The sequence below is a fragment of the Orcinus orca genome, chromosome 11, assembly GCF_937001465.1.
Source record: "Orcinus orca chromosome 11, mOrcOrc1.1, whole genome shotgun sequence".
In the NCBI taxonomy this organism is placed as follows: Eukaryota; Metazoa; Chordata; class Mammalia; order Artiodactyla; family Delphinidae; genus Orcinus; species Orcinus orca.
The window spans coordinates 33,251,863-33,263,978 of NC_064569.1; the positions used below are offsets into that span (position 1 = coordinate 33,251,863).

Consider the following 12,116-nt stretch of genomic DNA (forward strand, 5'->3'; position numbering starts at 1 on the left):
GTAAACTTTTGTTTCAAAACCAAGTGACCCTAATGTAAACATAAGTATCAGTAAAACTGTCCAGCTGGAGTGCAGAAGATAACAAAAGAAGGTATCTGAAGCTGCACAAAGAAGTGATAAAACTAACAGACGTCGGGGAGGAAAGGGAAAGAGAAAGTAGGTGGTAGTTTAAGTACTATGACTGTGACCTCATCTTAAAAAGCAGATAGCTTTAGTACCTATGTCTAGACACAGTACCTATGTCTCTATCATACAGCTGCTGAGGATCAAACCTGTTAATATATAAATAAAGAGTACTAGGAAAAGTACCTGGCACAGTGTTAGCTATTATTATCACCATGATCATTATTATTCTTAGTCTGATTTGCCAACCCTTTATAGCTGGCATTTCAAAGAGGTCATTTGAAATTGATAAATCAAAAATAGATACTGAATTTCGTCAGATGCCTTTTCAGCCTCTACGGAACTACTCATAGCTCATACCTAAGGAAACAACAGAGTTGAAAGAGGGCTGGGGATCATGTGAACCTGGGGTGAAGTTGAATACTAAGTCTTTTATACCAATTTGACTCTCTGAAACTCTCCAGACTTAAACCAGTACTCCTCAAAGTACAGTTTGCAGTGTGCTGATCAGTGAATTTTTCATGTCCTCTACAAGATTTAAGTACACAAATTAAGAGTAAGATTTAGAAACTTTTATAGCAACTTTATGTCTATTTAGTCTAATATTTTCCTAGTAATTTATTTACATTATTTTTAGAAAAGCATTGCTTCATGACAGATTGTAAATAATGTTTAAAAAAACACGGATTCTTCTCCACAGATAGCTTAAAAAACATTATTACAAGCTATTCTAGGATATATAACAAACACAATGGAGGTATAAACAATCTATCCTTCGAGAAAGAAAAGTCAGAATTCCTGGGGAAAAAACTACGTACTTAAACTAAATATAATCTGCTATAATTGTATTACCTTTGTGTGAAATTTCTCAGAATGCAGTAAATACAGTAAACTATACACAATCAGAAGTAAATCTGGAAAATGACTGAAACAAGTTTTTTACTTAAGGAAATATTAAGAAAATACTTTATTGAAAGGATGACTCTGAAATAAGTCACAGATCATGTTCACTAAATGTTCTTAGGATCTGAAAAGGAAACTTCTGAATTGCTCAAAAGGACCAAGACCAGAAACAGATTAAATAGACAGGACTGGTGGACCCCTTGTACCATGTCAATGTTCAAGTCTTCACTGGATTCTACTTATGAAAAAAAAAATGTATAGAGAGACAGAAATACACCTATTCAAAGAAATACATCTATTCAAAGAAAAGAAAGATAAAATTACAAGGTCCAGGGCAGTTTTAGGGAAAAAAGAAAAAAATCAAGGGGTGGGAGGTGGGGGGACCTTTATAATACACGTAAAGGAGAAGTCCTACTAGAAAAATACTGGACAAGAAGCAATAACACTAGTATTATTTGCTGAGGATACAACCTAGAATATCCAAGACAACCAACGAAAACTATGAGAAATGAGTTTAATAAAGAGGCATCATATATAAAAAGAGCTCAAGTCAACAGAAATGGAAAAACGGCAAAGTACAGAAATAGTCAAAGGATATGGCCATACAGCCATTCACAAAGGAGGAAACAAAAATGGCTAAAATTTGTATGAAAAGATTTTCATCCCACATTGGTGGTACAGTCAGGAGAGTAAAAATTAAAATACATGAGATATTTTTCAGCCATGTACCTACATATTCATACTAGTACACACAAACAATAAAATCTAAACATTCTTTCTCCACAATATCACACATATTAAATGTGACAGACTATATGTACTGACATAAAAATCATTTATATATTTACTAAGTGAAAAAAGCAAACTGAAGATATATAAAAGAATTCTACATATAAATGCTAATGTACATGTATATCTGTTTCAAAATACTTTTTTAAAGGGTCTGAAGAATACACAGCAAAGTTTATAATGCCATTTGGGCAAAGGAATGAAACTGAGGAGAGTGGTGTATAAAGGGGGGACTTGTCTTTTTACTCTATATGCAATGAATTGCCTGAATTTTTATAAGCATGATTTAGTTTTGTAAATTTTTTTTTAAAGAAAACATTTTTAATCTTACAGTACAATACCTTGAAAAGTACAGTAGTACAGTACAACAGCTGGCATACAGGAACTGGCATCAAGTGAACAGGCAAGAAGAGTTACTGACCGGAGGAGGGAGAGGAGGTGGGAGATGATAGAGCTGAAGTAGTTTTGTAATTTTTTAAAAAGATGTAGTTCTAATTTACTAATTTCAGCAAACCTACCAAAATGCACATGCATTATATTAAGATAAATTAGTTTCATTTCTAGAACTATGTATGCTTTTGAAAACAGACAGACTCATTAGTATCATCAGTTTAGGTTACAAACAAATATAAAACTGACAGGTGGCTATTCCTATTATGTTCCAACAATGCTAGAAACTGAGAATTCATCAATTCCCAAAGATTAGTTACTCTCCTAATCTCTGAAAAGTTCCATCCCTTTTGGTAAGATGTTCATTGATATTGTTTTAAGCTCTACATGTAACACAATAAAAGCCCTCCATCACATACATCTTTCAAATATGTAAAAACGACCCTCACAGCCACCTCACAATAAGTATTCTCTTTTTTTTAATTTTTCAATAATTCATTAATGGCCTAGTTTCTAAAACTTCTGTCTGTCCTCTGCCAGTAATTATCTACTGAGTTGCTACTTTACGCCAGACTCCATGCTAAATATTCTGAATACAAAGCTGCATAAAAGACACACCCTGCCCTCAGTAGATGAAGAAAACAGGCAAAAATTACTTTACAAAGTAATATATGGCACGATATGAACAGGGTACAGTAAATATACAAGAAAAAAATTCTCAAGATGCCTTATTTATATTCTCTGGTTTTTAGCTAATAAATAGAAAAAGGTTAAGAAATATCTTAATAGAGATTCAACACTGCAAATACAATCATAATACAAAATACAAAGCAGTATCTTAGCCAGTGTTATATCAATGTCTATCAAGCACTATGAGAAAAAAAACAAAAAAGTTAAAATTTTACTATTTTAATTTTTAAAATATATAATTATAATACATCAGGTTGGAACTGAATAATCATGAATGGTAGGGCTGGGTGACAGCAAAGCAAAGACTTTAAAACATGGCCATGGCCACTGTCCTAAGTGGGTAATCTTACAGCTTTTCATGTGATAGGCACTATGGGGTAACATTCACGGATCTGCGTGAAACAGTTTGAAAAGTTATTACAAGTAATTCAGTTACATCACTAGAGCTCTAAAATTTAAGATCTGTGCCAGAAATTATAGAGTTAGTAGGAAAAAACAAGGCAATGTTTGCTAAAGGTATGTTTGGAAATCAGGAAAAATAAAGAAAGATATATGAAAAACAGAACTAAAAATCAATAAATTTTGTAGAAACATATCAGCAATCATAAATACAATATTTAGAAACAGAGTAAATCTGTGTTGTTCCCACTGGGCAAGAATAGAGTTGTTTGAAACAGAGGGATAGTAGGTATGAAGTAAATTGTGCCTACTAAATTAATGTACTATCACACTCCTCATATTTTTCTTCATTAAGTCATTAATACATAGAAAAAAACAAAAGCTTGAAAGTTTAGAAATTATTTCAACTCTTATATCTACATCTCTAGCTGGTTTAGAACATGCCACAGACAAAAAGAAAAGGGAAAGGGGAGAAACTGTTAAACATATTTAAGAATGATATTTAAGTAAGTAAAAGGTAAATAAAAAATAATCAGAGATTTGAACTATATAGCTGCAATTTGAAATTTTCTTAAAAATCAAGTAATGGTGTTACACTAAATTATCTCTAAGGTTATTGCAACACTACACTTCTCATAATTCTAAGAATTTCATATGAAGAGCTCCTGAGCAGTCACATTATTCCTTAGCACATAATCTTACAGCACCATCTTCTGGTATAATATTACTGTGCATAGTCTAATCATCAGAAAAGTAAGAAAACTCATGGTATGACACCTGTTTTATTTAATAAAACTTTATGGTACATGAAATTTTAAAACTCAAAATATATCAAAAAATTGGGTAATTGAAGAAAGATGTTCACTTGTAAGCAAAAGCAAAGGTTACACTGGCCTCATTAATGCATTCATTTGTGGAAGACAAAAGTGAAATGAAATCAAGATTTCAGAAAGGTACAGAAAATGGGAAAGCTAAAAAAAACCCTAGGTTTACTAGATCTTTACAGAAGACAAGAGTGATGGGTATTAACTGTCTTAATGAAATGGCGAGATGTGAGTGGTGAACGCTACAAGCAGTACTGCTGCCTAGAGCAAGGATAAGAAGGGACAAGAGATTTAAATCAGACATGCAGAAAGGAGTAATAAGTAATGGTGTAAATTCTGGTCCACCAGAAGCCATAAGAAAAATACCAGACAAATATACATATATATTACATATATATTCATACCATAAAAGACATAATATCCCTTGATATTTGATTTAGTACTAACTAGATGTAAAAGGATAAACAGTGAATATCAGTGTTTCAGAAGCCACTGCTTTTAGCTAACACTGCAGTGCTTACTACGTGTCATGCTCTGTACTAAGCATTTTGAATGGGTCTCTTTTAAAAAGACAACCTACATAAGTCCATTTATTATCTCTATTTTTCAGCTGAGAGCACTGACGTTTGAAAGTTAACTAGTTGGCTAGTGGTTGTGGTGAACAGGTGGCAAAGCTAAACGTAAGGCTAAACCACTTGACCCCAATGCCCCCAGACTACAACGACTTAAGGACTCACCAGCATGAAACTGGTAAACAGTACAACACACTCATGTGTTCAGAATATGCAGAATAAGAGAATTTAAATAGCCTCACTCTTCTACTGACCCCACAATTTGAGAGATGAGAAACACACAGGAACTTTTTTTTTTTTAAGTTAACTTCCAATAGCACCAAAATAGCCAACGTTTCCTATGTGTTAGCCTCCCTTCTAACTAATTTAACCCTCACAAAAGCCCTATGACATAGGTACTGTTATCTATCATCCCATTTCACAGATGAGGAAATCAAAGCCCAGAGATGTTCAAAACTTACCCAAGATCTCAGCGTCTGAACCAAGCCAACGGTTCTTAGCTCTTAACCACAATCTGTGTTCCCCCAAGACGTACCACACTTTAGATTCAAGTATTATGAGGCTGCACAACTACAAAATGACAACTCCTGCCTGGAATACCAATCTAGGAAGGTGATGTTCACACTTGCTGCACTGTTACTTCATTGTAACACCATCTGCTCCGACCTACTGTAATGCTCTAATAAACAGAATACTAAGAACACACTTTTCTTCAATTATTCTAGATAAGTGGAAAAATTCTGAATAGCTCGATCTAGTTTTTAATAAAGCAAAATTAAATTGGAAACCAAACAATATGGAGGGAAAAGAGAGATAAGTTAACCTGGATCGGTGACTTACCTTGAAATACTTCCTTCTCATTCTGGTCATGTTCATCAACATAACTCCAGAGTTCACTCCAGTTTTTCCATAGTATGGATGTCTGGCAAAGCGATTATACCAGCCTATTCGAGGCTCTTCATGTTCTGGTGCCATTGCAGCAATTTGTGTGGAATTAAATTTCTTTAGTAAAGACCAAATATCATCAATGGGCCGTAAAAAAAGGATATCAGTGTCGACATACAATAGTGAGTCAACTTCTTTCAGGATTAACTGTGGGGAAAGATATTTGAATCATTAACTGTAACTCTATTTAATATAAAACATGAAAGAGGCTTTCATTATTTAAAAAACACCTAAGAGAGAAACTAATTGACATTAATTTTTAAAAGTAGTTTTTCCCAAGTCTCTCATTTTTTACAAGAGCATATATAGATGGTCTGCTAATCTCTTTAATTAACTTTTAGAGAAGAAAAGCTATAAAAACAAATCAGAACAAAAACTCAATACTAAAAATTGGAAGAAAAAATAAAAGCAGTAGCCTCAAAGACTAGGGTGGAAATGTTTTTCATAATGGAAAATAACATTAGCTTCGGTGAACTGACATATCGAATCTCAATTTCCTGAGGTAAATACAGAAATTAATCAGTACCAATGGAGATCTCAACTCGTCCCCTCAGCCTGTAACACTAATGGCCAGCACCTTCACCTCATTCTGGGCTCAGCCAGCAAATGGTAGAGCCAAAATTGAAATCCAGACCACCTAACTCCAGAACCCATGCTCTTATTTCTGAGCTTACTACCTCCCAACAAATCAAAGAAAATGTGCACTCACATAGCAAGGGCGAAGACAAGACTCATCTTGGAAGACTCGCTATGTCACTTTCCGAGAGACGTTAAACCTCCAACATGCATCTCTTATAGGAATTTTCAAGGGTACGTTTTTATTTCTGCCTTACCCATATACTTTAGAATGTGACTCCTGCGAATTTAAATGTATTGCCTATCCCAGTGTATTAGTAAGACTCAATGATTAGGTTAACCTAAAGGGTTTTGGTTAAGAATACAAAGACTATAAGAGCTTGATCTTCATTCTGCTCCTTTTCAAAGCTGCTACCTCCTCCTGCAGTTACGAAGGTGAGCAGTGACGAAGCTGAAATCACTCCATGCCCCCACTGATTTAGTATCAGGCTGGGGAAAAATATCTGACAGTTGGCTACAGAGCCTGAGTAGAGAAGGCTCACTTGTTCAAAGACTACAATTAAAAGGGTATGTATGTATGTGGATGTCTGTTCCTCTCTCTCTTTTTGAGGGGCGAATAGTGAGGGAAATTGTTTTTATATCAACATTTTGCTTCTGTACCATGAGACAAATGTGTGTTTACAGACTTTTGTATTGTTAGCAATCTAGGAAGACACTACAGGAAGCTCCAGGGTTACTGTTGGGAGCCACTGCCAACTGGAGTTCATACATAAGGTTAAATAATAACCACATCAGTATTTTTCTATGGTTCCTTTTGGCGGAACAAGGAGTTGGCAGAGCTTACATTGGTTCTTTTAATCCATCTATTTTAGAGGAGAAACTTAGTAAAAAAAAAAAGGATTTTACTTAGAAAAATGAAGAATCAATTTACTTAGATCTGGTTAAAATGATGCAGAAGTAAGAGTGAAGGTCGAGGACAATCTGACAGGCTTCAAGTATTTAATTTTAGTATTCAAATTCCATTTAGGAATTTAACCAGATTACATCATTAAATGATCTGGCAAATTTCCTATCAAGACATCAACAATTAAACTTGTTAATAATGCAGAATAAAACAGAAGAGCAATGACTGTAACCTCATGCTTCTTTCATCATTGTTTTTCAGTGACATATCTGTGTTTATTTAATGTCATAATGTGCTTGTTTAATGTCAGCCTCCCACATCAGACAACAGGCTCTATGAAAACAAGCAATCTGTTTCATTCATTCCTATATACCCAGCACTTCATTACAGATACTTGGTAGAATAGAGGCACTCAAACTATTAAGTAAATGATGTAACATTGCAATGATTCAACATAAGATTTTTTGTTAATTTTTAAAATTTAAGGCCTACATTAAGTACCTAAAACTTCTTAGGCTTTTCCCCTTTAATCCCTTATTTGTGTGCTTCTTACAATGAAAGCAGGTAATGAGAAAGATATCCTAGGATCCAGATTTTTTATGCTCAGCAATAAAGCTACTGGTTAGGCAGACTCAGCTATTGAAATGTAACTTAATTTTAAATTTTAACTGACATCCTGGATTTGATCAACTCTATTCTTAATATACTAAGAATTGCCTTAATCCACTTAATAATAACAAGTAACTTAAGTTTCTTCCCAGTAATTCACCTTCCAGAAACTTGTGAGCTTCTTAAACTCAGTATTTCTAACTACCGTAACTATTTTAAACATTACAGTGGTTCTAACAACTACTGAGAATTTTAAAACTATCAGTGAATTCAATTCAAAATGGAAGAGGTAAGCTGGCTTCTGAATATTTTTATTTATTTTTATTTATTTTTTCTTTTTTGGCTATACCATGCGGCTTGCAGGATCTTAGTTCCTGACCACAGATCAAACCCGTGTCCCCTGCAGTGGAAGCTCGGAGTCCCAACCACTGGACCGCCAGGGAAGTCCCTGAATATTTTTAGATTAAAAAGAAATAATCAGGGTTTATCACCAGAGACCACCACCAAAGAACAGCCCCATTGAATAAATGGTTCCCATTTCCCTTCGAGTTCACGTGCCTCAAATTTTGTGTCTGTGTTAAAATATCAGCCAGAAAAGGTGAACTGGCTTGCTGTTAAGACAGAAATGATTATCTAATGATCTACTTCATTTCCCAAATTATAAATGAAGTCTGCACCTGGCAGGTGATCCTGCCACTGCATTCCTCCTGGCAAAGACTTGGCTCCATTAAGACCTGATGACCTCTAACTCCTTCTTAGAGATGAAAGTTTATAGCAACTGAATAAATTAAAATGTAAGAAATAGTATTTCAACAGAAATTATTTACATTTTTCGTTTTTAACAGAGGTTTTTTTATTCTTTTATTTGTTCTATGGGAAGTTTTTTTTTCTTCTAATGTTCAAAGGGAAAATCATACATGTGTGTTTATTTAACTGATCTATATGGAACTCTTCATTAACTTGTGTGTGTAACAGCAACACGCAAACAAACAAAAAAAACACTGGAGAAAAAACTTACTGGCAAGAACAATCTCTGGGAAGCACACGGTTTAAAGAGCTTTTTCCATTCTGCTGCATTCTCACTTGGAAAAGTTATCGGGTATAATGAATAATTAAATGTTTGTAGAAATGACCAGCTGTTAAGCTAAAATAAAAAAACAAATAAAAAATAAAAACTCAGTTTAGATTTGTTTCTCTTTCTCTGCAAAATCATAAACCAACAGATTATTTTTCAAAAGCTAAAATTTAAGATGTTATACATTGTATGTCATACACACTTAAGAGAAAGTTAGATTCTTCTTTCCCACCATTTTGTTTTCATTCAAAATCTTAAAGTCATTCCAATATGCTAGAAAGACTCCACCGTAAAGATCTGAGGGACAATTGAAGTTATAAGGATATCAACCACAAAACCAAAGTGGAAAGAGCCTTACAAACTGTTCGCCTCCATCAGCTTGACCTGATGTATAAATCCTCTCAATCCCTGAACAAGTTAAACTCAGAAAAATTAAGCACTAATTTTATTACCACAGTATGTATGATATAACAGAAAATATTTACAATCCAAGTCAGACCAATGTGAAAAACTGATTAGAAAATATTTATCTATATAGATTCAATATTCCTGGTTATAAAATATTTTGATAAATACATATCCAGTGCTGATTTTAAAAAAAATCATTACAAAAAGCAAAATCTGATTTTCTGATCTGAAAATTTATAATGAACACGTTTACTCTTTGGCATCCCAAGTGCAATTCAAGACACTGAATTGCTTCAAATTCAGTTTAAGTATTACCTATCACTGCTGCTTAAACAGAATTGTTGATTTAAATTTCCTACAGAGCATTCACAATTTTTGCAGGAAGAAAAAACTAAGCATTTTATATAACAGGCTGAAGATGATCTCTTTTTGAATTATGTCTGTGTTCAAGTAATTTTTACTTTTTAAAAATTTTTTAAAATGCTCAACACATATCTATTTTTTATTGTTTTATTTTTATTTTATTTATTTTCAGTTGCATCGGGTCTTAGTTGCGGCACACAGGATCTTTCATTGTGGCGCTCAGGCTCTCAACTTGTGGCGTGTGAGCTCAAGTGAATGGGCACAGTAGTTGTAGCACGTGAGCTATTTGTGGCACGCAGGCTCCAGACAATGTGGGCTCTCTAGTTGTGGCGCATGGGCTCCAGAGTGCATGGGCTCTGTAGTTGTGGCACGCAGGCTCTCTAGCTGTGGTGCGCGGGCTCAGTAGTTGCAGTGCAAGGGCTTAGTTGCCCCGCAGCATGTGGGATCTTAGTTCCCTGACCAGGAATCGAACCCACATCCCCTTCATTGGAAGGCGGATTCTTAACCACTGGACCACCAGGGAAGTCCCTGTTCAAGGGATTTTTAAAAACATTAATTCCTCCCTCTTTCTTTCCTTCTTTCTCTCCCTCTCTCTCCCTCCCTCTCTCTCCCTCCCTCTCTCTCCCTCCCTCCCTCTCCCTCTCTCTCTCTCTCTCTCTCTCTCTCTCTCACACATACACACACACACAATCAATGCCTTCCAACATAGTTTAAGGGAATAACTTTACTTCCAACACACTGTTTTGATGTATCTGTTAATTAGTTTCAAACACTAGTATTTTATTTTCCTTGCGTGACTTATAAATCACTTAAAGATCCTTTCAAGGGACTTCGCTTCACAACTACAGAGCCCACGCGCTCTTGAGCCTGCGTGCTGTAACTGGAGAGAAGCCCACACACTGTAACCAAGAGCCCAGGCACCATAACGAAAGATCCCATGTGCCGCAACTAAGACCCGACACAGCTAAAAATAAGTAAATAAATAAATAAATAAATAATTTTAAAAGAAGATCCTTTCAATACCAACTTCAAAATGAAATCTTAGTCATTTTTAAATTCTAATATCGAATCTTTTCTGCAGTAAAAGCACATTCCACAAAATATTTGATTCTCCTTCATCAAAAGCAAAACCAAACAGTCTCAGAGTTAACCATGATAGTTAAAGAAAAACTAAGTTTAAAAATATAGTATATATTATACAAGCAATAACTCAGCCAGATTTGAAGACAACACAGAAGCCGCATATAAGATGAAGCAATAAATTTATTTTACTTTTATATTACATTTTCAAAGGTTTCCACAGTTGGTAGCAATCTCTTACTATTCTCTGAACTGTTAGGATGAGATTAATTCCTCAGTTAATATTTTAGGAAACAATCCAGATAATAAGATTAAGACCACAAAAGCACATATCATAAGTACAGATACCAGAAATATTTTAAAACAGTAAGTAAAGCTTTTTTTCTGCATTGTTTTTTAATTGAAGTACAGCTGGTGTACAATATTATATAAGTTACAGATGTAAGGTACAGGTACACAAGTTTTAAAGGTTACACTCCATTTATAGTTATTATAAAATATTGGCTACATTCCCACACTATATATAGGATATACTGTGGTGTAAAATATATCCTGTAGCTTATTTTATACATAATAATTTGTACTTCTTAATCTCCTACCCCTATATTGCCTGTCCTCCTTTCCCTCTCCCCACTGGTAACCACTAGTTTGTTCTCTGTTAAGTGTGAGTCTGTTTCTTTTTTGTTACATTCACTAGTTTGTTGTAATTTGTAGATTCTACACATAAGTGATATTATACAGCATTTGTTTTTCTCTGACTTACTTCACTTAGCACAATGCCCTCCAAGTCCATCCATGTTGCTGCAAATGGCAAAATTTTCATTCTTTTTTATGGCTGAGTAGCATTCCACTGTGTGTGTGTGTGTGTGTGTGTGTGTGTATACACCATCTGTTTATCCATTCATCTGTTGATGGACACTTAGGTTGCTTCCATATCTTAGCAATTGTAAACAATGCTGCTATGAACATTGGGGTGCATGTATCTTTTCTAATGAGTGTTTTTATTTTTTTCAAATATATACCCAGGAGTGGACTGCTGAGTCATATGGTAGTTCTATTTTTAATTTTTTGAGAAACCTCCATACTGTTTTCAACAGTGTCTACACCAATTTACATGCCCACCAACAGCATATGAGGATTCCCTTTTCTCCACATCCTAGTATTTATTTGTGGTCTCTGTGATGATAGACAGCCATTATGACAGGTGGGAGGTGAGATCTCATTGTGGGTTTTTTGTTGTTGTTGTTGTTGTTTTTGCGGTACGCAGGCCTCTCACTGTTGTGGCCTCTCCCGTTGCGGAGCACAGGCTCCGCGGCCATGGCTCACGGGCCCAGCCGCTCCGCGGCATGTGGGATCTTCCCGGACCGGGGCACGAACCCATATCCCCTGCATCGGCAGGCGGACTCTCAACCACTGCTCCACCAGGGAAGTCCTCATTGTGTTTTTTTTTTTTTTTTTTTTGCAGT

The 12,116-nt window shown here is 35.0% G+C and overlaps 1 protein-coding gene across 2 annotated transcripts in view; it reads right to left on the bottom strand.

Moving 5' to 3' along the window:
* Positions 1–12,116, bottom strand: part of GXYLT1 (glucoside xylosyltransferase 1) — a 52,608-nt gene that overhangs the window by 13,949 nt on the left and 26,543 nt on the right. For both annotated transcript variants that reach the window (XM_004274450.3, XM_004274451.4), the window contains 2 exons: positions 8,743–8,868; positions 5,531–5,782 (listed from right to left, as the gene is read on the bottom strand). In XM_004274450.3, the coding sequence (XP_004274498.1) occupies positions 5,531–5,782; positions 8,743–8,868 (378 nt within the window). The remainder of the gene's footprint in view (positions 1–5,530; positions 5,783–8,742; positions 8,869–12,116) is intronic.